Below are 27,874 nucleotides of genomic sequence, written 5' to 3' on the forward strand. Positions count from 1 at the left end.
AACTCAAGTTCCAACAAATCAAGCAATCAGGCGTACAAACGTAAGTCCCCTTGTGATTCCAACATAATCACATCAGACCAAATTAAGCTTATCCACACGTAGAGACCCTACATACAAGAACCTTGGAGTTATTTCGATTGATCCTTAGGCAAATCTTCAGCATTCGAATAACTTTGTTCAAGAGAGGATAAGATACCTTGGTATTTTATTCTGTGTTTGCATGTGCATTAAAAACACATCAACAGAACCTAAACACTTCTATAACTATATTTTCTATGTAATTGTATTTATATGTTTGTAACCAACCTTTAAGGACAAAATCCCCATAGGGAACATCAAATTCTTATATAAAGAAACATCCTAGATTTTCATTTGATTGAAATTTTCATTCTCAACCTTCCAGTTTATTTTTCATCTACATATTATCATATACACCATTAGTTCCTTTCAGTAGAAGAGCATTATTTTCTACTATCACTTTGTCTCTTTTTGTTATTCTATTTGATAAAATGAAAGCATGAATTAATAATAGAGATGACAATGCATACCAAATATAAGAGTAAAATATATCTTTATTCTCACATGGAATTATTACAAAAAGAAGAACAAAGATGGTCAGCCAAGGATCAAAGATGGTCAGCCAAGGATCAAAGTTGATCTGGCTAGATCATACTACTTTCCTTGACGATATGTAATCTATTTAAAAGACCCAACAATTTCCAAGAGGAAAACAACCATCAACCAACTGACACTAATAACTACCCAAAGAAGACAAACAGTTAATACATAGTTGGATAACCGATATTATCAAAAAAAATAATAGACATTGTATGTTGAGTACAACATTCCTCCACCCCAAAAGAAAAAAGTCATCTTCCAAACAACAAGTAAACATCATTTAACATTAGGGAAGATTTTTTCAAACTAATGACGATATCGTAAAAAAGGGCCTGTAACAAAATTTGAAGTGTACTTTGCAAACTTGGACTTTGACCATAGTTGGCAAATTAAATGGGTGCAATGGGGATCTAGGGGCAATGCTCCCAATGGAATCAAGGGCCAACACCCCTTCCGAGATATGGGGCAATGCTCCCAATGGAATCAAGGGCCAACACCCCTTCCGAGATATGGGGCAACGCCCCTAGTGGGGTCAAGAGGCAGTGCCCCTTGTAGGTGTCTATGGGCAATGCCCCCAGAGTTGAGGGGTAGTGGCCCTCACAGGGTCTTGAGGCAATGCCTTGGGTGAGCTCCTTGTCAAGATACAGGACAAGGTTGAGGGGCAGAGCTGATGCCACCAAGCACAAATTAAGACCTCCAAAATTACAAAATGTTCAGGGCGCACATCATTTTCATGATTTTTAAGAGGCAAAAAGCACTGCTAATACAGCCAAAAAATAGAGATTTTGGAGTGTTTAGCTAGAATACGATGTCAACTAGGAATTGAATTGCTTTCCATATGCTCTCCCCATGATGTCGTACAATGTGATTGACCACCTGTGAACGTTGTTGTACCATATTGTTGTGTGTTGCACACACTCCCCGTCGCCGACAAGGTACCCCTTGTTTCTTTTCCAGTTTTCATCTCGCCCAATGTAGGATTTTGATTTTTACTCATCATTTTGAGGTGCAATAGGTAGTAGTGAAGCAATGATCCCGCAGGAGAGTAAGCCCACCCGTTTCCTCCAGTCCTGAGGAGTTTGTAAGAGGTCAGCAATGATCCCCTCGGGGATGAGGGGATTGAGTCATGAGCTATGTAACCATCAGGAGATGGGGCGTCTGTTAGTTTTAAATCGCAAGGCCAGGGGGTCAATTTGCAGAGAGTCTTGCAATCTGAAATGTTCAAAATCAATCCAAGGGAGACTAGTTTTAGCATAAGTATGAAAATCGGCTAAGTTGGCAAGAATGTCAATTATCTATGGGTTTGCAAAGTGGCCTTTTAGGCCGAAGTTGGTGTTAAGTTTTAAGGCATTTTCATTTTGTCCTCCCAGCCCGAAATTAGGCAAGCACATGGAAATCGCGAATCATAAGGAAAGGGGCGTCACTTTATTAAACTTTTCAAAAGGGCCTCTTAGCCCGAAATTGCAAATACGTAAAAAGTGTTAAAACTAAAGCTTTTCATAACCCCCTTCCAACCCAAAAATGGGAAATGAGAAGCATTAAACTTTAAAACTTTGCAAAATCGCCCCCCAGCCCGAAAAGTTAGAAATGCGTTAAAAGAGGCGTCATTTAAAATAAAACTTTTCAAAAGGTCGTTTCAGCCCGAAATTGGACAAGCATCTTTTTTTTATAAAATCGCAAATCAAAGTAAGGCGTTTTGAGGTTTGCAAAATCGTCTTTTACCCCGAAAGGTTAAAAGGCATTAAGTTTTCTAAAATTTGCAAATAGCCATTCTACCCCAAAAATCGCCAAAATGATATAACGATAAACTCTAACATTTGCAAAAAGGTAATTTTGCCTGAAAAAGGGTAGAGCGTCGTTTTTTTTTTAATCGCGAAGTTTACATTTTAGCTATCCAACTCGAAAATCAGGCAGCAAAGAGAAATCGCGAAATTGTGAAAGGTAGAAAGGCGTTTTAACACTTACGTTTAGCCCCCCAGCCTGAAAATGGGCAAACATCAGTAAAATCGCAAGTTTGCATAAAGTCTCTAAACATCGAAAATAGCTGAGGAGTTAAAATCGCAAAGTGAGGGGAAGGAGGTGTCTTTAAAGTGTTTGTGTTTTATGCTTCCAGCCCGAAAGGGCAAGTCAGTTGGAAAGGCATTGATATTTTAAGGAGAAAACTTTCAAAAGCAAAAACCTCGCAATTTAATATTGCGCAATATATAGGGGTGTCATTTTTTCAAGCTAGGCAAAAAGCCTCTCCAACCCGAAAACGCGAGTTAGGGGAAAATAAAGGCGGCATTTTTCTACCCTCAGCAGCTTGCAAAAGTCTTGCAATTCAAAATCACGCAAAAGGGGAAAGGTAGAAAGGTGCTACACTTTGCAAAACCGCCCAAGTCTCCGAAGTTCATTCTACGATTGGGTAGTCCCCCAGGTAGGATTTGTTTCCCTCCTTTAAATCGTTAATTTATAACCAAATTGGTCATGATTTTTTTGAAAGTATCAAGTGTAGCATGCAATAACAAAGCCGGCTAGGAAAAAATTGACCGTTGAAATATAAATTTGAGACTTAGAGAAATTTTTGAATATTTTAAAAAGTTGAACTTAGGCAAAACTCTCTTCCAAGTGCGAAAATTGCAATCATTAAAACATTCGAGCCCTGAGTCGCAAAATTGAGCATTTGCCCGTGCCGTCGTAATTGGTCGGAAGTGGCACCTTTTGGAACCCGCTCCGAGTAGCAAATTTTAAAGCAAAACCAGCTTAATTTCTTGTTTCAAGTAGCGTTTCATTTCCAATTAATCAGGCTCTTTCTTATTAAAACGTCATGCTTTTTCAAAATTCGGTTTGATTGTTAGTTTTATGCACTAATGACGTCCTCTGTTTTGGCTAACCCGTTCGATTCCTTTTCTCGTCTCGTAATCCATGTCCGGTTGTGCAGGATAGATGCCTAGATCGATAGTTGAATCCTCAAAGACACCTGGTGCAACCAGAACGTCTCGGGTTTCTAAGTCTGACATTCCCCGCAGAAGCGAGAAAATGAAGTACCAATACCAAAGGGGAGGAGTTAGGGAGTCAAAAGTCCAGAGCATATGGGAGAACATAGGTGACACTAATTTGGGCCACATAGACATTCAAAATTTCAGGAACAGGGTATACTCTCCAAATGCCTATGGCAAGCCCAGGCGAATGATGGAGAGTGGTATTGCTCAGGTAGCAGGTTTCCCTCCGTCCATGAAATTATGAACTAGTAGTTGAGGCTGCCAGACATTATCAGCCAGAGACCAAATTAGTGGTCCTAGAAAATATGGTGCTAGCTGATTTCACGTCCGAGGCCATTGGGGAGGCATTTGACATCCCATTTCCCGATAATCCTGTTGCTACAACTATTGATGAGGCGCAGATCACTTATGACATGAACCTTGCTAAATGCAAGACATTGATAAACGAAGAATGGTATAGAGAGAGAAGGCCTCCAAGCATTAGGATCAGTAAAAGGACCCCCAGAAGTGACTTTCATAACGAGTATGGTGATATGGTCACCTTACTCAGCCAGGTTATGGGACTCCCTCAATCTAATCTTTTTGAAGAGTGGATGTTCTACTTTACTGAGCGGGTCTTTGCTGGGAAGTCCAAGTTCGACTGGGCTCAGATCATCAGCGACAATATCCATACACATTTGGTCGAGCTTGAAGAAAAGAAGTACTTCACCATGACTTCCTCCCTGATTTACATGTTTGCCCGACACCAGCCACTGACAGGGTTAATCAAGAAAGGTGAGATCGGGAATGGACCGAATCAAGTGAAGGTGTGTGAATGCTACCCTCAACTGCATTATTATGACATAGCTCAAAGAGAAAAGAATAATATTGCTTACGCAATTGGTTAGTATGAGCGTGTCAATGACGCCTTTACAATGCGCCTAGTCAGGTTGATACAAGGAGGATTGCACATAAGGCTTTCTGAGCAGGCTACCTTTTTGATACAAAAGTATGGTGCATGGTTTATCCAATTCCCTAGGTTCACTTACACCAGGATAGCAGGCTTCGAGGGAGCACCCTTCCGACTTCCACGGTATCCAACAAACAAAATAATCCTTATGGAGGTTGCAAGACAAGCACACCCAACAGGCAGCCTACTCAGAGATTAGTAGTGTGGATTCACCTTCCCCATGATCTTGGGTGCCCTCGATGTACGTTTGAAAAATTCGGTGCAAGCTGAGGAGTCGTTTGTTGAATTGGCATCCTACGGCCTACGGGAGCATTTCCCTAGGAAGTGCTTCGATCATGACAATTTGGCAAAGAGAGCCTATGGCAGGCACTACAGGGCGAAGGCATCAATTGAGGATTATTGGAGCAACTGTTCCAATGACTATGAGGTCCGATGGCGTGAGTATTCTAGGCTAAGTGTCCAGCAAATGCGGCTTTATGAGTACCGTCGGGTCCCAAATCAGGTAACAGATTATAGTAATTGCTTGCAAGTCCAAGAATTTGAGGCAATTAAATACCTCTTGCCAAGCATTGATTGGACTTGGGATCCAATCACTGATTTTGAGGCAGAAAACAAAGATTGTTGCAAAAAATCTGGCGAAATATATATAGAATTTAATGGATGTTAATTCTCCATTTAATTTATATTTATGCAACTGTATTTACTTTCAGATAGTCTATTTATGCATGTATTTGATGTAAAATCTTGGTTCATACCATTAGGAAATAGTTGATTATTGTTTCCTCTGCATGGCTAGTCTGAGCCCCTTTTGTGCTAAGTTCGGTTATTAGATTTGAATGAGTGGGTGTAAGAATCCATCGTTTGTATTTAGTAGCTTGAAAATTTAAAATCCTTAGATGATTGCACTGATTTTTACCTAGTTGTGCTAATTAGCTAGCAAAGTAATTTCTAGTTATTTTAAGACTTCCATCTATGTGTTCAAATACGTTGTCTTAGTTAAATTGGTTAGTTGTTCTTATTCACTCTTTATCCTTATCCGCCCCTTTTTTTTCCTTTTTTATCATAGAAGCCTGCCAGTCAAGCTGAAATAACATCAATTAGAAGCAAATCAAATGATATAGGACTGTAAAACTTTAGGGAACCCGTACGAAACCAATTTCGTCTAACCGTAAGTCCCCTTTGTGTTTCCAGCAAAACACATCAACCACTAAGCTATCCTGCGGTCAACACCTGACAACCGAAACATTGAGGTAATCCACATTGATCAAATTAATACAGCATTAGGGATTTCCTTATCTCAAGAGAGGATAGGATTCTTAGCATTTCTATTTTGCGTTGGCCGGATGAAGTCGTAAGTTCCGCGACTTTAGACACATCAACACATATGTGAGGTTTCCATGGGATGAAGGACTGTAGTTGCTTGACAATGCCACCAAGTTGTATGATGCACACACACTAGCGCTCGGGGGTGTTTTGCATGTGGAGGATAATGGTGAACCCCAATATATTTGGCTAAAATGTGTGGTTTTGCAATTCTATTATTCCGATTTGGTGGAGAATAATATATATAGATGTCACATCTAAATAGGTAGGTGAAGGACTAAAAATTATTATGATATCCAAGTGTTTTAGAGATTATGGTAGAAACATGTGGGAGGCCTTAATGACCAATATTTTATGAGAAGTCATACGTTGCAAAGGGATGCCCAACGCCATATGCTTTGACCAAGCTTGAAAATGTGACTAGGTCATACGATTGTAATGTCCCCACTTTGAAATAGAATTTAATAATAAATAATAATAAAAAAATTTAAATATTAAAAATTAAATTAAAATATAAAAGAATATAATTAAATATAATTAATTAAAATTTAATTAAGTTAATGAATGGTCAAAAGGCATGGAAGGAAAAGTTGTGACTCCCTCAACAATGAGATATAAAAGGGAGAAGAGAACCTCATTTGAGAGGGGGATAATTTGGAAATCAGAAGTGCACATCTGATTTAAATAAGAAGTGCAGATCTGATTATGAAAGGTTATGTCCCTTTCAAAGGGCAGAAATAATGAAGAGTTGCACTCTTTCAAAAGGTGCTAATGGTGAAAGGGTGTGTCTCTTGCCAAAGGGCAAGCATGATGAAGAGGTGTGACCTCTCCCTCACAGTGAGAGATATAAAGGAAAGGAATCAAAGCATCCAGTAACATCACCATGGATTGGATCAGATCGGAACTGTTATTAAGTTACAGGCAGTAGCATCTTTGTTCTTGGTGGTATGCATGGGGATGTGCTGAATAGGTATGCTTAATATATGAAGTCTGATAATGTTGTTATGCAGAATTTAGTAGTAATATTAATATAGACTGCAATATGTATGACAGTCATACTTAATTTCATATATATTCATAACACACGAGAAGTTAGTATACTTATAGTCTGAATCATGTTATTACTGTCAGTATTTAAGAAGATGGGATTGAGTTGTTTCCAAGAGGGGCAGTCTAAATTTAGCCAATGGGATGATTCCCAAGATAGGGTAGGGATCAGTGTCTCGTAAACCTTGAGGGCATAGTCCCAAGATAGGGTAAGGGACTGGATCTGTAAACTTTGAGGGAGCCTATTGAGTTTTGTATCTAATCGCTTGGCAACATAGTCATCTCCTCCTTCCTTAAAACTGGAGTAGTAACAAGGATTGAACTTTGCATTGAGAATTATGGATGATACAATTAATTATCTAATAATCGAATTAATTGCCTAGTATGGTGGACTGACAATTTATTCATGAATAATTGATAAATTATTTAAAACTATGGAATATCACAGATTTGATTTATGTTAAGGAAAGAGCTAAAAATAGAGTTGTCTCCCAATCAATTTAGTTTAAGTCATAAGTATATTGAAAAAAATTAATTACTGTTATAATGGGCCTGAACTTAGTAGGGGGCATTACAACGATGAAAAGTAAAGATGGTCATACAGTGAGATACAATAGTGGTCATACACTATAAAAAATTATCCTTCATTGTACGTTGTGAAAATGTTGCTATCGTACACTATGCCAAGTAAGATGGTGCCCTCAGTGTATGACTTGAAGAGGGATGTAAGGGGGGTATTGTCCTACAGTTTGAAAAGAATGGTGTCGTACAATGGAGTGACATCAATCATTATGTTGTTGAACTACATAAGTGGACCCACCATACAATGGAAGGACAAGATGGTCGTATGATATGCACGATGGTTTTATCTATCCGTCATATGATGAGATTTGTCCAAATAAATAACCATTGTACCATGTGAAAAGGTCATATGATCATTGAGTGAAGTCACACTTTATCTTGCCCTATAGTGTGATACCTTTGTCATACAATGAGGAACTTTTGTCATATTATGTAGCTTGGACACACAACATAATCTAGCCATTTAATATAGTTAGGCTATGTAATCAGGCCTTTTATTATTTTCTTCTTCGATTGACAAATAATATTTTTGCCTCTTCCTTTCCACTGCTTCTTTATTTTCTAATTTTCTTTTTCTTTTTTTGTAATTTTTTTGTGAAGTTGATTTTAATGCATTAGTAGCTTCTGCAAGATAAGACTCTCCTAACTCATTAATCTCCTCTATTCTGTTATTAGTTTACTCATTCATGCTTTATGTTTATCAGACTATAACATTGATCATGATTATGATATTTATATTGGATAATGATGGATTAGATTGACGACCTACTTAACTATGTTAAGCGTCAATCTAAATGCTATCGGACTATTAACCCGATAGCATATTAATGTCAATTCATACATGAATTGGCATTAATATGCTATCGGGGTATTAACCCGATAGCATATAATGCTAACAGTTATTGTTATTGTTTACTTTATATTGATCCATTATCATATGCTTTGACACCGATTCATTATTGGGTATGTTTTAGATCTGTTACAATTAACAATGATACCGATTCATTATCGGGTATGTTTATAAGCACTGTTACCATTAACAATAATACCAATTCATTATCGGGTATGTTTATAGCACCGATTAGTTATGGATCGGTTGATGGTTGTAAGAGTCACGACCAAGTGACATCTTGGTCGGACATGTCTAAAAGACATGTCCGATCAAGGTGCCACTTGATCGTGGCCATCTTACTATTTATACATCATTCAAATTAAAGGAGATGACATTGAAATCAATACATGTTCATCCTCCTTACCTGCAATAAAAGAAAGATAACAATATTAGTGTCATAGGCATAATATCAAAAATGTAAATACACCATCCTGCATATAACTTGTCCATAAATTGGAAATTACAATACGTTTACAGATTTGACATAGCCAATATTTGTATGCTCCACATTAAATATTTTTCTCTTAGTAGTCCGAGATGTATCATCCATAATTTTTCATTCTTCTACAAAGTCAAATACCTTTGCTACAACTGTCAACGTTTGCAAACCATTGACTACATCTTGTACACAAGAACTGTCCAGCTTTTCAAAAAAAAATTTCATCGATTGCTCTTAATTGAGAGTCACGACTTCAAGAAAATTACAAGTTAACAAAAATACTTCATAATTGTCCATTTGCTAATGAAATAGGCCACAAAGTGAATTTGTTTTTGTTAATGTTGTGTAGCTTTGGTCAGATAATTTCGATTGTTGAAATCAAATGCTTAAGTGGCCAATTGGCCTTAAGCATTTGATAGTTGCTTTATCCTTGCAAGTTATGTTAAATTAGCTTATATGCATTGTCACCTAAGTATTTGTAATTGATGATTGGATTTAATACTCATTACAAATGTATATATATATCATGACAATGCATATAAGCTAATTTAACATAACTTGCAAGGATAAAGCTAATGTATATATGTATATAGAAAGGAAAAATACGTCTATTGTAGAAGCTGCTAGAGCCATGATGTATGACCAAAATTTAAACACCTTCTTCTAGGCAAAAGCATCTAGCACTGTTGTATACATTCAAAACAAGAGCCCTCACTCTCTCCTAGATAATAAAACCCCGGAAGAAGCCTTCTCTGGAGTTAAGCCTAACATAAGCCATCTAAGAATCTTTGGTTGTCCTGTATATATTCATATACCAAAAGAAAAGAGGACCAAGCTAGATCCCTCAAGCAAAAAAGGCATTTTTGTAGGTTATAGTGAAACCTCCAAAGCTTACAGGATTTATATTCCAGGTCAAAAGCAAATTGAACTAAGTAGAGATGTGATATTTGAAGAAGATATTGCCTTCATGAAATCTAAAAGCTCTCGAGATTTAGAAGACCCTCATCCTCCTCAAAACATGGAAGAAGATCCAGTTCCTGGGATTCAGAGGGAGACTCCAGAAACTATAAACAACGATGATAATGAGAATAACTCAGATCCTCAAAATCCTGTTCCCCTTGAGAATCGTAAAAGGCCTCTTTGGGCCAGAAAAATGATTCAAGAAGCAAAAGACTATGCAACACCTCCAAGGACATTCAGGGAAAGCAAAAGACCCCATAAGTTCTCCAGCTATACTGCACTAATGACTGAAATCATAAACTCAGAACCATCCAATATAAATGAAGCCTTAGAAAGACAAGTGTGGAAGGATGCTATGTTTGAAGAATAGCAGTCTATCATTAAAAATGATGTCTGGGATATTGTACCTCGTCCCAAAAACAAATCAGTAGTATCCTCCAAATGGCTATTTAAAATCAAGCATGCAGCAGATGGCAGTATTGAAAAATATAAGGCAAGATTTGTTGCCAGAGGATTCTCTCATAAAGAGGGAATAGACTATGAAGAGACTTTTGCCCCTGTTACTAGATATACCTTTGTGAGAGCCATCATTGCCATAGCAACATCTAAAGGATGGAAAATTCACTAGATGGATGTGAAAACAACATTTCTAAATGGGATTATTGAAGAAGAAGTTTACCTAGAACAACCTGAAGGGTTCATTATACATGATGAAAATTCATATGTATGTAAACTAAAGAAAGCCTTATATGGGCTTAAACAAGCTCCCCGAGCCTGGTATGAAAGGATTGACAAATATCTCTTGGGTCTAAACTTCTTCAAGAATGATGCAGATCCAAACTTATACTTCAAAGTAATAAATGGAGAAATGTTGATTCTTATTCTATATGTTGATGACTTGTTAATCACAGAAGAAGATCACTTGATTGATCAATGCAAGCAATACCTTGCCTCAGAGTTCAACATGAAAGACTTGGGTCTTCTACATTACTTCCTTGGTTTGGAAGTTTGGCAGCAATCTGACAGCATCATCTTGAATCAAGGAAAATATACTATTGATATTTTGAAGAGATTCGGTATGATGGATTGCAGGCCGATGTCCACACCTATGGAAACAAACTTACACAAATTAAGAGAGGCTGCTTCAGAATCAGAATTTGCAGATCCTACCTTGTATAGGCAAATTATTGGGTCTCTAATGTATTTGGTCAATACTAGACCAGACATATGTTACTCAGTTAATGCACTTAGTCAGTTCATGTGTGAACCAAAGGAGATACATTTGATGGCTGCAAAACATATTTTGCGATATCTTTGAGGCACTATTGGTTATGGACTCAAATATGCTAATGTTGAACTAAACCTACATGGGTTCACAGATTCAGATTGGCCTGGAAGTGTGGTAGATAGGAAAAGCACATCAGGGTGTTGTTTCATTCTAGGATCAGCTATGATATCCTGGATAAGTAGGAAGCAATCTTCAATGGCTCAGAGTTCTACAAAAGCCAAGTACATTGCAGCTTCTATTGGAACCAAAGAAGCAGTATGGTTAAGGAAACTACTCGTGAGCCTGTTTGGTCAACCATTGAATCCTACTCTTATTCATTGTGACAACCAGAGCTGTTACATTTAATCAACTTGTTACATTTAATCGCTTGACAAACATTAATCGACTTAAAGTCGAATTGGTTAATTATACCATCTTGCATCTTAGCGTATTGTCTTTAATGTTTATCGGTCTAACCCTTACGGGTTCGTGGAGAGACATGTCTCTACGTGGATGCTATTCCACGTAGAGGCATGCCTCCACACCATTGTATATATGGTGTATAGTTGCAGTTAGGGACAATATAGAAATCGGAAATATTGAACCAGTCGGCCTGCACAAAAAACATTGCTGTTACATATTCATTGAAATACAAATCATAAATTTGGATTGTTGTTTCTTACTTTCTTATATTCAAAAGAGATCAAATCAATATATGATAAAAGAAGTACTTTGATAAATAAAATAACCCTTAGCATTCTCAAATCTGATAAAATTAACAGTTTTATCCTCAAAACATGACTATAACTCCAAAATTCCTTCGTCCTTTGGTTCCATCCATTCTTCTCCAAAAATCCAAATCTGGTGAATCAAAGGAAGCTACTTCCTCACTAACTACTTGATTCTTCAAATCAATTACATATTTCTAACCCTTCTTCCCGATGGAGATGTATTATTTTTCTATTTTTGATCAACTTTGGCTACTACTAGCCAACACCAATCCAATGATATATCGTACGCTTTTTTTAATGAAATGACCACAAAGTTCAGTAAAATTGATTGGGTTCCAATAATTACCTTTTGTCCCATTAAAAGTCCAAGTGCCTTAATACCTTGCAAATATACACCCACTAGTTAAAAAGTTGGGGGCCAAATGGTCATCTCACCAAGACTTCTCCAAGTGTCTTCTGGAAGTACGTTCACGCTAGAGCCACCATCAACAATTATATTGGCGAGATTCCTTACAAGGATCTCCAAATTCACCACCATTAATTTCTTTGTCGTGTTGATTGTCAATAACATTGGATCAATCACTTGGTCACCTGATAGCAGAGGTTGGGTTATTGGATCTTCATTCTCACCATATTCCAATTGGGTCGCAACATGCACCATCTCATTCTCCCTCAATTCTATAGTATTTCAAAGTTCAAATACTTTGTAATAAATCTACTACCTTAACTAGTACAATAGTTTGAAGTACTTGCCATGTAATATTTTTCTTGGATTGTAATTGATTTGTTACCATACTTGTGTTTGTGTTTGAGTAGCGGTGTTCGTTATCCATAGCATTCTCCACTTCGGCCCTTGCTTCATGAAGCCTTTCTTTTTCTATACGTGGGTCTGGGTACATATCCTTCTTTTCTTGAGCACGAGTAATGGTTAGTACTTCATTTTTCTTGTCAACATCAATTAGTTTGATGCTAGTCTTTTGCTTCATACATCTAGTGTCTTCATGGTCTCCAAGTCCACACCATTTGCACAATAATTGCACTTTGCCTTGCTTGTTCTAGCAATCTCTTGCAAAATGCCCCATTCATTATATTGTTGACATTGTATGATCAAACGTACTTTGGGATCGTACTGTATTTGGCTTTGACATCTTCATTGATTTCAATAACTACTTGGAGATGCATTATTTGGCTTTGATGGAGTGGGTCACTCTTCCTATGTAAAGAGTATTTGTGTACTCCTAATCTTTAAATTGTATGGGAACTCCTTTACCGAATGATCCATAACCTGGAAAATCTCACAAAACATCTTCCTAGGACAGTCACTTTTAGTGTGCCCCTCAATTTTGCACTTAGTACACCATAGTTCATTAGTATCTTTGTTTCTTTCTTTCTCAACCTTCAATTCTTTCATCATTTAGGGCATGTCCCTTCGGAGTGCTTGTACTATTCTCAATTCATTGCCATTGTTGTCATTTGAGCTTCCATCTTCCTCTGTTTTTCTTTTATTGCAAGGACATTTTATCTTCACTTTCTATGTCCATTGTCTGATTGTAGGCTTCAAATTATGACAAAGCTGATATTACCTTCATATTTTTTCTTAATAGCAGAAGTATACCTTCAATGAACCGCCACTTTTTTAGACCATTAGCTGGTTCTATCTCCAATTTTACTAGTAACTCTTTAAGTCTGCGATTATAAGCTCGTAAATTTTAGTGCTTACCTTGTTTTGTATTGTAAATTTCTGCTACCATTTTATCATAATCATGAAGCAATTTAAACTCTTCTTTGAAGTCCTTTAATCTCTCCCATGTATATATGGAGGCTTGGTCAATTTCTCTATGCCAATTAATTGCTACGCCAAGGTGGCTGGAAAAGATTGTAGCCAAATTACTTTATCATCATGTCCATATTCTATCCAGATTGTTTCACAAGTCTTACAGTGCCTAACGGGATCCTCTGACCCATTGCCTGTAAACTTGGGCAATTTATACTTTTCACCACTTAGGCTTACCATGATTATATTCGGATGCAAATCTAGCTCCTGGAATCTACTTGCTAGGGAGTTTTGATTCAAACATTCAGGTACTCTTGCATTCTTGGCCATGTAGGAATCCTCAACTCTTCCCTCGACTTCAGCCTTCCACACACTTGTTTCACCTTCATTTTCTTTTATGCACCCTTCGCTCAACTTATTCTCCTTCAATTGACAACCTTTCAATGCCTTAAAGGTTACTCTTATACAATTATGTGAAGGAACATGGCTTCATCTCCCAACTTCCCTCATCTAGAGAAGGTTGTCTTGAATTTTCAACTTGACTACATTCTCAAGAAGGGCTCCAACTTGGGAATTGTATGGTTGTATTTTCCTCAAGTATTTCTCATAATCTTCTCCTCCATTCCCTTTGCTTGATGATTTGTAAAGATCACCAAATCCCATCAACTTGACCACCTTCTAGCCTCTTCTCACCTTTATTGGGATTAAGAGCATGAATTGCTCAAATCCTTAAGGCAAGGCCGCCAAATGTTTACTGCTCTATCCGATAAAATAAATACATGAATTAATAATCGAGATGACAATGCATACCACATGCAAGAGAAAAATATATCTTTATTCGCACATGGAATTATTATAGAAGAAGACCAAAGATGATTAGCCAAGGATCAAAGTCGATCCGACTAAATCATACTACTTTCCTTAACAATATGTAATCTATATAAAAGACCCGAGGGTTGCCAAGAGGAACACAACTGTCAACCAATCGACACTAATAACTACCCAAAGCCAACAAACAATTAATACATAGTCCAATAACCAATATTACTGAAACATAATAATAGACATTGTATGCTGACTATAGTCTCATGAATGTTTGATAGTTAATCAAGTTGTTTTCTGTTCAATATATTCATTTTTACTCAATAGTTTAATAGCTAGGTTATTGGGTTGTCATCCACATCACCCTCTTGGGCCCTGTAGTATACTGATGATATACTGAACATAGCTCGGGATGTTGAATCTGTGCAATTCAGGTCCAAGCAGGCCCAAAGGAGAGTTGCCAGCTCATTTTGCCAGACTCACTAGTCTGGGCAATTAAACTTGTTTTAGAATAGAGAGCATAGAAAAGCATTTATTTCTTAAAAAAACGTCTAGATGTCATAGTTTTGTCCTAAAATTGCAGAGTTCATCCTGAGTTTATGCTGAGTTCAAGTTTGAGCCAAAAAACAACCTGCTGAGTGTGTGCCAAGTATAAGTCTCGTAGCACTAATACTCAGAACCTAAAGTACATGGTATGTTGATATAGAATATAAAACATTTTACTTCTATGAGGTGCAAAATGTACAAATGAAATAAATCATCTAATGTGTTCTAGAAGCTACCATTAATATTTGAACTTTGTGACTGAGAATTAGGATTATGCATCATAATTCTACTTCATTTTTTGTGTAGATAAGACATTGGTATGAGGTAAAATGCATTCCCTTAGCAGAAACATGTCATTTTTTTTGTCAAAATGGAAGCGTGTTTGGATTCAAAATCCATATCAAATAGGAATACCATCTGTGGTAAAGTCTTAAAAAACTATATGAATAAGCATCCTCTCATGGTCTAAAAAATACATTGTTGAATAATGAGTAATGTGATGATTACCTCATTGAAGAAGCTGATTGGCTTGTTGCGCCATTTTGCAGGAACTTCAAACCGTAATTTATATGGACCATCCCAGTTTGTTCCATCAGTGAATGAAAAAACCAGTGTTAAAGCTGAAGACAATGCAAATCCATCCACAATTATCTTCACAAGTAAGCAAAAAAATAAGAAAAACAATGATTCATTTTAATAGGGACCATGCAACTCTACAAACAATCCAAGTTTTAATTTCCCCATGATCACTAACCATGCTTTGGTACAAGAATCTTTATTTTGTAAAAAGGATCAGACATCTTCCCTCGATCTCTCCTGCTCATTGCCCTTGGTTCACCACCACACATGATTGGCTGATTGAATCCCCCTGCACTTAAAACATCAAGTATTTATCATGCAGTTCTAGTCCATAACATTGATGCTTAGTATTATCTGAAAACAGTCTTCCACTATTTCACAACCAATCAAATGTCTAATGTCCAGCTTACACACATGCATGTCCTTAGTATTTGCTATACATCAGGTATCATACCATTAAATGCAATTCCGTACTCTGGGTTTGGAGCTAATTTGCTTGAAACAGGATTGTAATAGACTGTAAGTTTCTCGCCCTGTCATGAAAAGGTATGAAATTGTTACCAAATAATACATAAATAACTAAGAACAAGCAAATTTATGAACACTCTGCAAACAAAAGTTGACATACAGCCATAGGTGGCAATCCATTCTCAGTTGTCCAGTATACCAATGACTGACCAATCTCAAATTCAGCCCATGATGAAAGAGTGTACCTGCCAGTCATTCGATGTCATAAGATCTGTGAAATCTACAGAGGTGGCTACAACTAGGAGAGAATGCATGCATCATGGTTGGATTAGTACTAATACAACTTTCAACTTAACCAAATATTGAACACATTAAATACTAATAGAAACTTATCATAAATTAGTTTCAAATTTTCAACAAAAACTACGATTATAGTGTCTAAAAAATATAGGCAAGAACTAGAAAATCTTAGTTTTCCTAAGATCAACTAATAATGCAAAACACCGGCTGATAGGTTATAAAATATTCTCTTAAGTTTCTGCAAAATCTCTGTAGTCCCAACTAACATTATGTTGTACATCAGAAAAATGACTAGTGGCTTGGTAACACATGCTACACAGCTTGAGTTTTGTCTGAAATGCTTTTTAACATTTTAAAATTTGATACAGTAATTATTATACCAATAAAAATATTGGACCAAAAAGCCAAGTACAGAAAAACAAACTATATTGATTTCCAACATATAGTGGGTTTGCTTATATAACATATTGTTGATGTGTCTTTTGTACACGACCAAACACAGAATAAAATACCTAAAGGTACCTTATCCTCTCTTGAACAAAGTTCCCGACTGCTGAAGATCTTGCCGAAGGATCAGTCGGAGTAACTCCAAGGTTCTTGTATGTAGGTTCTCTACTCGTGGATAAGCTCTCTGTGGTATGATGTGATTTTGCTGAAATCACAAGGGGACTTACACTTGACGACCTAAACGTCTAATTTGCTAGAATCACAGGTCCTATTAACTAACTGGAGACAAACAAATGGCAAAAGATCCAGGGTTCAGGAAGTCTACTATTACTACCTAGAATGCGAGAAGATGGATGAACGACTAGGTGGAGTCCTACTGGGCTGGGTCCCACCATCAAGTTGAACAATTCAACACCAACTCAGTGCTTTCTTCTAGGGAATGCTTCAAATATATTCAAATTGGACACCATCAGATACTGATCATCATTCAAGTTAATGCATGAACAATAGACGTGTAACGACTTGAGATTAAGCTCATTTTATGTCAGTTGACCATGTAGGGCGCACTTACAATCAGTAAGAGGCTAGTGGTATGGATTAGACAGATTCCACACAGGTGCATTCAACAACTTCTTTCATTCAATTTAATTATCTATCATCTAAAATGAAGATTCAACAAGAGACCATGCATATTGCAACAAAACGACATATTTCACCATATCTTCAATGAAAAAGAAGTCTTTACAATTGAGGCAACAATGTCTTGTCTTCTCTTCCTAGTCTACTCTAATTGCTATTCTACTACCTATTCACAGACTATCAACTATTTTCTCCTTATTGTCTATTAGCTTTTACAGATGAGGAGCCAGGGCTTATATAGTGCCCTCAATACAATTCAATGGCTCAGATCAACCTGAGATCAATGGCCGAGATTTTACAATGAAAACCCTAATTAGGGTTTGTTACAACAACTCAATTCTGGCCAATGAAATAATTGCATTATTTGGACACATGTCTTCTCTGGAATATTCGACCAATGGATAACCGAGGTAGGTACATCAAAGTTTGTGCCACCTCCAATGAGTTAGGTACATTGAATCTAGACATGCTAGGGTGGACCAATCCGACATGGAGGAGTGATGACTGGGACGCCACCTCGTCCGACACTTGATTGATGTTCAATTTGGTGATGCTGAGAAGCTAACTTTAGTTAACTCTTCTGAAACTGTCTACTTCTCCAACGGACCCTCGCTCTAACCTCCTTTGTCTTTGATATGCAAGATGGATGATGTACCTTTCCTTGGAATGCTGGACTGGAAGATGTCGTCCCTGATGATGCTGGACTGGAGAAGGTCGTCCTTGTCTTGGCCTGATCATCTTTCATGGTCTTCTTTCATCTGCAAGACAAACCATAAGATGATTAAGGACACAAAATATATTTATTCTAACATAGCATTTTATACCTTAAACCATCAACAAGAAGACATCAAAATGAAGTTTGCTCAAGGTTCTCCCCAGGGACAAGACCTATCCAGAATTTCGCTCTGGACCCTTTGGAAGGGTCAGGAGCGAAATTCTCATTTTAGCTCAAAATTCACACTTTTGAAGGTCAAACATCTTTCCAAGGCATTCCAAATAGTTTTTCTCACCCTAGTCTAGGCCTGACTTAGCACAAAATTTAAAGAAAAGGATGGTTTTAGTGTTTTTCGCTCTGGACCCATTGGAAGGGTCAGGAGCGATTTTCATTCCTAGCTTGTCTTCCCTCACTCAATTCCATTCTTCTCACTTTGTCTCCCCTTGACTCCCTCAATTGGATCTATCTTTCAACTTGACAACATTTGCTTGATCCCCGGAAGGCCTAAAAGGGAAAATTCGCTCAAAATCATGGCCAGGGACAAGACCTCTCTAGGATTTTGCTCTGGACCCTTTGGAAGGGTCAGGAGCGAAATCCTTGTCTTAGCTCAAAATCTACATTTTTGGTGGCCAAAATCCATTCAAGGGCAATCTTAAGGGCTTATCTTACCTAGGTCTAGGCTTGGCTTGGCACAAATTTTGGAGAAAATGATGGGTTTTAGGATTTTCACTCTAGACCCTTTGGAAGGGTCAAGAGCGAAAATCTTGTTTTAGGCTCATTCCTCCATCATTTCAACTTGAATTCACCTCCAAGACTAAGGACACATTGCCTCACTTCTAACTAGGCCATAAAAATCAAAATTTTGACTTGTCTTGCAAAGAAAGTAGGTGATCCTAAGATTTTCGCTCTGGACCCTTTGGAAGGGTCAGGAGCGAAATCCTTGGTTTGGGCTAATTTCCATCATTTTTCAACACTAATTAACTTCAAAAGGCAAGAACATGTCTCCTCGCACCCATCCAAGTCATGAAAACCTAACGTTTGACTAGACTTGCAAGGAAAATAGGTGGTTTTAAGATTTTCGCTCTGGACCCTTTGGAAGGGTCAGGAGCGAAAATCACCTTTTGGCTCAATTCCTTCAAGTTTGATAATCATTGCTAAGTCAAAGTCATTCCTGAGGACCTCTCCCATCAAAACTCACCCTAGTCAGCACTTGGCTTGGCACAAAATTGGGAAAAAAGGTGATTTAGAGAAAATTCGCTCTGGACCCTTTGGAAGGGTCACGAGCGAATTTCTTAATTTAGGCTTATTCCTCCATCATTTCAAGTTGAATTCACCTTAAAAGGCTAGAAAACACTTCTCCTCTCACATCCAACCCAAGTTTGACATGATTTTGCAAGGGGAAATAGGTGGTTGAAGAATTTTCGCCCTGGACCCCTTGGAAGTGTCAGGAGCGATTTTCATCATTTAGCTCAATTCCTTCAAACTTGATAATTATTGACCATTCAAGGACATGCCTAAAGACACCTCTAATCTTGACCCACACTAGACTTGGCATAAATTTGAGGGAAAAGATACGTTATGAGAAAATTTCGCCCTGGACCCTTTGGAAGGGTTAGGAGCGATTTTCAAGTTTTCTAGCATGTTCATTTCATCTTGAATTCACCTCACAAGGCAAGGAAACACCTGTCTTCTCTCATCCAACCCAAGTTTGACTTGATTTTGCAAGGAGAAAAGATGATTTTAAGATTTTTGCTCTGGACCCTTATGAAGGATCAGGAGCAAAATTCTCCTTTAGGCCAAAATCTTGTTCTTCAAAATCAATCAACTCCATCTCAAGGCAAGAACATACCAATTCATCCCCCAACATGCCCTAGAAACCAACACTTAGCCAAAATGGGGAAGGAAATGAGAGCTACCAAGATTTTCACTCTGGACCCTTTGGAAGGGTCAGGAGTGAAAATCATGTTTTGGGCTTGTCTCTTGACCTTTTCAACTCCAATTCTCTTTGAGAGGCAAACATAGATCCTTCTTCACGCATTTCCATCAAGATCCTGACTTTAGCCAAGGGAAAAATAAGAGTTTTCAAGAATTTCGCTCTAGACCCTCTGGAAGGGTCCGGAGCGAAATTCACATTTTTGACCAAAATCCTTCATCTCATCCACCATCAATCACTCCCTAGGGCTAGAACGTATCAAATTTCCCTTACTATGCCTAAGGAAGCTATGGTCCTGGCCTTGACAAGTGAGAATTTGATGTTTAAGGGGATTTTCGCTCTGGACCCTTTGGAAGGGTCAGGAGCGAAAATCCCACTCTTGGCTAGCTTCTCACTTAGGTTCACTTCATTCTCCACCAAACTTGATCAAATCAACTTCCTTCTTTCACTATCAAGATATTCCATCACTCAACTAGGTCCAGGCAAGGTCAAACTAGGTTTTAAGGCCAAAGGAAGGGAAAAAGGGAGGATTTCGCTCTGGACCCTTTGGAAGGGTTAGGAGCGAAATCCCCATTTGAGGCTAGCTTTCATCATCTTGAGATCCAAAAATTCCCCTTCAAGGAAAATATGTATCAAAACCTACCAAACCATGCCTTAGAAGTTCCTAACTTGGTCAAGCTAAGAAGCAAAATAGAGGAAATATGAATTTCGCTCTAGACCCTTTGGAAGGGTCAAGAGCGAAATTTACATTCTTGGCTCGATTCACTCTCAAACTGGCTTGACTTTGTTCTAGGCTAGATCCTTGATTCATTCCTTCCCTGTCTTAGCCAAATTTGCTCAACCACTCACTGACTTCCTCGAACTCAAACTGGACACCACCAACAAAACCAAGCTTAAAGAAGACCTGGAAAGAAACCCATCTACTGACTCATCTTTAGCTCGAGCAGAGCTTGCTATCCATTGATCCCTCTAGCAACACTCAAAATGCAAAGGCTAACAGACAAACCCTAAAAACCTAGAAAGCAAACCCCCAGAAAGCAAAAAAAAGGTAGGGGTCCCCATTTGCAATGGGGCGATGTGTGAATACGTCACAGCATCTAGCGCCACCTTGAATAAATGTTCCTGAACATTTCAGAGATAAAGACTCAATTGACACTTAGAAGCTCCAGAAGATTCAACCCAACTTATCAAGAGACTAGAAAATGCACTCAAAGTGGAAGGAAAATCCTTAACCATATCAAAAATGCTTAGTCTTTGATTACGCATGTGTGTGCAAGTGTATTCATTCCTCTCGACAAGACATTTATGACCTTCAGGTTCTCCTGTGATTAGCTACGTAGTTTATTTGAACCTCCAAAGCATCCTGGATAGAGCCTCGCTGCCAACCGGGCGTCCATAGCCCCGACGAGGTTATCGCCGCAAGCTCACGAACATTGCTCCATTGCCAGCCAGGCGTCCATAGCCCCGATGGAGTTATCCGTATATTCCCATTAGCCAATTTTGATATTTCATTTCATATCATTTTTTTCTTCCATTTTCTCATTCTTTCCTTTTGATATTGCTTTTTCATTCCATCAATTCCTTTGGCTCGTAAGCAGTGAAGCTTACTAGGGTTTGAGGATTGCGGTGCCACTGAAGTCAGATTTTAGATTTTTCACCAATCACAGCTTTGCCTGAAAACCATAATGACTCGGAGTCTATTAATGTGTGATGATATAGTAATCAATAGATGTCGGCATCAAGATACAGAAAAAATGATTCCCTTCCAAGTCAAGCACAAGTCCTGATCAAATGATAAAGTTGGAGAGGAACAACCTCCGATTCTGAGCGCTTCATGAATAGATATCTAAGAAATGAGTGCAACACAAGATCCAGGATATTGCCAGTGTGTGAGCAACAACACAAACACCTTTCTCACGGATGAAGGCTCCTACTCAAGACACCTAAACTAAAGCAAATGACCAACAGACCGACCCAAGGCAAACTAAGCTAAAGCGCACACCGAAAGCAAACTATCTAAAGAAAGCAAACAACTAAACTACCTGAGCCACACTAGATCATGAGTCAAATGACTCAAGGCAAATTAAGAACAAGGCTCAAAAAACTTCTAACTAAAGACACGAAAAGAAAACCTACTCCAAACCTATATACAAGATTCCCAGACTGAACATGACTCAAAGAAGCAAAATATATACATGACTTCACATGATTTCTCAGGTTGTGCAACAGGAGCATGGCAAACGTGATGGTTCTCAACCGAGCAAATTCATCCTTAAACACAGAAAAGCAAGCTCTCACCATGCATCTCTCATACTCAAGCAAGTTTTCACTTAAAATGATCAACTGAGGTAATTCGTTAGGACCATGATCAATCTAGATGCAAGTTGTTTTCCCAAAATCTCCGTAATCAAAATCATAATAACTTTCAAGGCTAGGATTAAGGAAAGAGACAACCTGACACATTTCTGGCTCAGACGGAACTTTATTGTCGGAAGCGAGGTCACCAGCTGCTTCAGGAGGTCGCCATTGATGATGAATCATTCCACAAGCATTCACAATATGTTGACCTTGATTTGGAAAGTCCTCTTGAAACAAGCTCAGCGCCCCTTTGAATAGCTCAAGATTCTCTGTTCTCACTGAGATATCTTGCATAAACCAAGCATCTTCATGAAATTTTGTGAGCATATCCTCAAAAATGAGAGTCTCCTTGAGGGATTGATTTTCAAACATCTCCTCTAGTTGATCAAATATAATTTCTGGTGGCATTTCTTCTTCAAGCATAGTCTCAGGAGGTCGGAACTGATGACGGATCATATCACTCACAGTAACTTGCCTATCTTGAAAAAATTTGGGCAGTGATTCCACTTGTTTTTCCTCTACAAGATCTTTCAACAACCCTTCAAATATCATGAGAGTGATGAAATCTTTAAGTGCCCCTTTGAATTGTTCTTCGTATCTAGGCTCACTTATGATGATTTGTAATTCTTCATTCAATATGTCAACTTGATTGTCCTCTTTAAAAATGCTATTTGAAACCTCCTGCAATTCAATCTCAAGGATTTCCTTTTGTAGCATAAACGAGAATTCTTCAAGGAATGAGTCATCTTCCCCTCTAATTGCTTGTTCAACTCCTGGATCTTCCTTTATCACTGCTTGAGTATTCTCAACTAATTCTTCAACTTTTGTTTCATGGTATTCCTTTTCAGGTGCAAGGCATGGCGAGCTATCTATACATTGATCATTAGGTGTATTTGTATCGTCAACCTGCAACGGTCCTTCTCACAATCAGATGCTGGAACGATGTCTTGTTCATAGGTCCTCCTGAATTCAGCTGCGAGATGTGCACCCCAAGATCTGTTCATGATGCACTCTTCCTCGGACAAAATTGGCATCCCAAACTGATTTCTGACTTGATTGATAGCCATTTCACATACTGAGCAAGTAAATTCAGAGTGAGGTGAGTTGTGAATTCTACACCACAATGGTAGTAATGTGTTCTCTAAACGCATTTCACCATTCAAAATGAGCTGACTCTCGATCATCCACAAGAAGCTTAGAAGAGGATCTTTGGTTTCTGGGACACTGAAATTGCTTTCTTCGGCCTCTGGTTTGGGGACATCCCAAAAGAAGATCTTTCCCTGCGCTGCCGATTCCATCCTTGATAAGTACTTCGAGCAATGCATTTCATCATGTTCCTCTATCTCATGGATACAACGCTGCCCTGGCTTTGCAAACTCGGACAATCTGCGTGGATAAAGTTGTGTATCTAATCTCCACCAAAGTTGAGGAAAATCAACTTGTTGCTCCTCGTGAAACTGTTGTCACTCCATCGAGAGATCTTTCTTTTTTCTTTTTTTTTTGATTTTTTGATTTTTTGGCTTTTCTGTTTTCACTTTTTTTGGATTTTTTGGTTTTTTTACTTTTTTGGATTTTCTATTTTTCAATTTTTTTGGATTTTCTGGAATAAGGGAGATCTTGAATATCTCAGATTCAACTTGAACGTTCAACTGGTTCCACCTTGCTTCCTTCTTTCGCAAGTCCAACTAACGACCCAGCGATCACCTTCCTTCTTTGTACCACCTCCGTCGAGCGTTGAAGATGACTTTCCACTGATCTTCCTTGGATTCAAGAGTTCGTATTCGCTCACCTTTCTTCTGCTTCAATTCTGTCGAGCATGGAGGAGGGTAAAAAGCACTGGATATCTTTTCTAAATATGACTTGATGAGTTCCACTGATCATGGCTTGACAATGATCAGCCCTCCTTCTAGCGCCAATTCTGTTGATGTGTCTTTTGTACACGACCAAACACAGAATAAAATACCTAAAGGTACCTTATCCTCTCAAGAACCTTGGAGTTACTCCGACTGATCCTTCGGCGAGATCTTCAGCAGTCGGGAACTTTGTTCAAGAGAGGATAAGGTACCTTTAGGTATTTTATTCTGTGTTTGGTCGTGTGCAAAAGACACATCAACACATATGAATTGCAAAAGCCATCATTCAGATTACATCCAAGTCCTAAAAGATTTCCTCCCTACATTTATATGGATCCAAGCCTATTGAAAAAGAAAACAATGAAAACTAATAGTAACATACGACAGCTGCTAAATCTGTGAAATATTGTTGAACAATGAATTGAATTTCCAGAGTGAAGATTCTCTTTCATGAGTTTTCAAGACAATAGAAGTTTAGAATCTTGTCTTTCAGAACAAAAATAAACTAGAAATCCTGCACAGAAACATCCTAGGAAAGTTAAGGTTCAGATTCTTATGAATGTGGCAACTTCAGTCGTATGAGGATTATTATTGGTTTTACTGGCTTCATTATATTGTCACAGCCTGCTTTTTTGATATAACTTGTAATTTTCGTTGGTGTACAATATAGGATCTGATATAATTTATCATAAGAAGGAATATGTACCAAATTTAGAGATGAGAAATGTTTTTGGCTTCTTTACCCAAACTCTGGTTCATGATCATATATGCAATCAATGCTTCTGTGTTAAATGTGTTGACGTGTGTTTTGTGACCACGTGCAACACAGAATAAAGTTTCCCAATGGTCACCTTATCCTCTCTTGATCAAAATCAGATGTATGCAAGATTGCAAGACGATCATGCATTGACTCCAAGGTTCCAACTACGTACTAGCAACTTTACTACGGATATAGACTCGTTTGGCTTTGATGTTTGCTGGTAATCCAAGGGAACTTACGTTTGATCATTCTTTCACTTCTTTGTTGTGGCTGGAACTTCATCATCGGATATAACAATTCTATGATGCTTCTACTTCTAACAAACTGAACTGGAATGAACTGAAATTAAAGGGGAAAGGGTTAGAAGGATCTAGATCTACTCCTAAGGGTGGTGGTATCAATAGATAGTGCTCTAATGGACGAATTCCAAATAAATCAAGTTTTGCTTCACCAAGATTAACTACAACTCCACAAGAACTAGTGCAATCTTCCAAGGATGTTGAAGGATTTTCACATCGAGAAAAGTGCATTTGAATACCCAAAACAGCGCAATCCAAATGACTATCCACAATCAAACTTAGCACAAATTTAGTGGCTCAGGCTAACTTTACATTACAACTTATAATCAACAAGATGCAAAAAGTATGAACCATGGAAATTCATCAAACACCATTACATTCTCCATTGAAATCAAAGCACTACTCTACTTCTACTCTAAGTGAGGAAGGTGAAACCATGCAAGTTTTGAAAAATAACTTAAGTGAACACCATCAAAGAACAATGCATCATAGTTATTATCTCAAAAACTTATTGCAACAATTTCATACAAATCTCCCTTTCTTTACAAATGAAGGGGTCAACCCCTTATATAGGCCTACAACCTTGATTACATGCAAACCCTAATTAGGGTTTGACCCAAAAGATTCCACACACATGATGCAACAAGGTGGGAATAAACATTAATGACCCATCATGTCCATTATCAATTAATTACATTCTTGCCAAAAATGGCATCCATTGTGCATTAAATGCACCACTTCTTTCAAATTCACCCAATGTGTAATAAATGCCCCATCATGCAATAAATCGCCCACAATGCTTTGAATGCTCCACCATCTCCAAAATCAGCCACATGCAAAAGATACTCCACTATCTCATAAGTATGACGGTTGCCATGCATTCTGTCGCCACTTGGTCAAATATTCCAGCAATAGTAAATGTGCCATCATGCCACCATGCATTCAATAGATTCTCGACATGCAAGTGGACCTCGCCGTCATAGAAACTTTTATAATTTTCCAAGTTGTCCTTCATTACTACGGAATATTCTCTTTGCATGTCACCAACTCATCTTTTGCAAGAATCTTTCTATTTTGGGCTCACAATAGACATTTTGGAAGATTTTCCTACCTTGGAAGGATCTTAACAATCTTTTCCACTTTTGAAAGATTCCTACATGTCCAGAATTCTTCGAGAGAGAAAATTTTATTCTTAGAGAAAAAATTTGTGCACACTTCGGCCTGTAGGGAGGTTTTTCCATCAATGGACCATTTCTTCCATGCCTAAGGAATTTTATCAACCTGAGTCTTGGAGAGAGAAAATTCTCTCAGCCAATTTTCTTTGTGCCTTGAAATTCTTCATCTTACGCACAATTCCACCTTGAGGAAGAAATTTTTTGAATTTTTGAACTTTTCTTCTTGAACCTTGATTTTCAGGCCTTGCTTCCAACCTTGGGCACATTTTGAGCTAGAGAAGAAATTTTGGAAATTTTGGAAATTTGTTCCTTGAGGAAGGAATTTCTAACACTTAGTCAATTTTTCACTTTTTCTAAGAATTTTGTCCTAAAGGAAGGAATTTCCAACACTTAGTCAATTTTTCATTTTCCTGGAATTTCTTCATCTTGGGTGTAATTTTCTCCTTGGGAAGAAATTTTTTGGTCAATTCATCACCTTTCGTATTTTTTAGGAATTTTTTCCATTTTAAGCTCCAAAATTTAGGAGAGAAAATTCTCTCTTGATCAATTTTTCCCTCGTCTTGAAATTTCTTCATTCTTTGGCGAATTTCCATGCCTGAGAGAAACATTTTGAATTTTTTCCCTCAGGGGATTTTCTTTCTTCTCTATCCTTGACTTAAATTTCCATACCCCTCTTTTCAACTTCTTCCTTGGGCAAAATTCCTATGCCATGGAGGAATCCTTCATCCGAAAGGAAATTTCTTCCTTACCCCTATCCAGCACCATCCACCTGACCTTGGGTGCTCAATCCATATGATGCAGGAATTTTGGTCATGGAGGAAAATTCCTCCATGACCTCATTTTGGTGCTCCTCACCTGGTCATGGGTGTTGTTTTGATGGTGTAGAGGAATCTTGCTTGGAGGGAGAATTCCTCCCTCACCCTTGTCTAGCGTTCCACACCATGACTTGGGCATGGATTTCATATGGTGAAGGAAAACATGCTTGGAGGAAAAACTCCTCCATGAGGTCACTTTGGTGCCCAATGCCATGATTAAGATTTCATTGCCTTAGGAAATTTCTTCCGTCTTAGCCACTTTTGATCATTCTTCCAAATTCAGGATGCCACATCCGGAATGAAGTGAGTTTTTTCCTCTCTTATAAGATTTTTCGAGCTTTTTCCACTTCAGGAAGGAGTTACAAACATAGCCATTTTTTATCAACCATCTGCCTTTTCAACTTTCCAGATTTAGACAAATATTCAAGAAGGCTCTGTCTTCAATGTCGGGGCTACTGCCTGTGATGGACCTGCCAAAAATAGACTTACTAAAAATAGTAAGTACTTCAAAACGTCAAAATTAGGGCAAATTGGAATAGTACGACACTTACTAAAAATAGAAACTTACTAAAAATTGTAAGTTTGATTTTTGGCAAAATAAA

General features: G+C 38.0%; 1 protein-coding gene across 1 annotated transcript in view; it reads right to left on the reverse strand.

The window, feature by feature from the left end:
* LOC131038029 (protein POST-ILLUMINATION CHLOROPHYLL FLUORESCENCE INCREASE, chloroplastic) overlaps positions 1-27,874 on the reverse strand; it is a 125,738-nt gene that overhangs the window by 30,393 nt on the left and 67,471 nt on the right. The window contains exons 3-6 of the mRNA XM_057970296.2: positions 16,139-16,223; positions 15,965-16,043; positions 15,686-15,799; positions 15,439-15,551 (exon numbers count right to left, since the gene is read on the reverse strand). Of these exons, the coding sequence (XP_057826279.1) occupies positions 15,439-15,551; positions 15,686-15,799; positions 15,965-16,043; positions 16,139-16,223 (391 nt within the window). The remainder of the gene's footprint in view (positions 1-15,438; positions 15,552-15,685; positions 15,800-15,964; positions 16,044-16,138; positions 16,224-27,874) is intronic.

The sequence above is a fragment of the Cryptomeria japonica genome, chromosome 9 (assembly GCF_030272615.1).
Source record: "Cryptomeria japonica chromosome 9, Sugi_1.0, whole genome shotgun sequence".
Taxonomy (NCBI): Eukaryota; Viridiplantae; Streptophyta; class Pinopsida; order Cupressales; family Cupressaceae; genus Cryptomeria; species Cryptomeria japonica.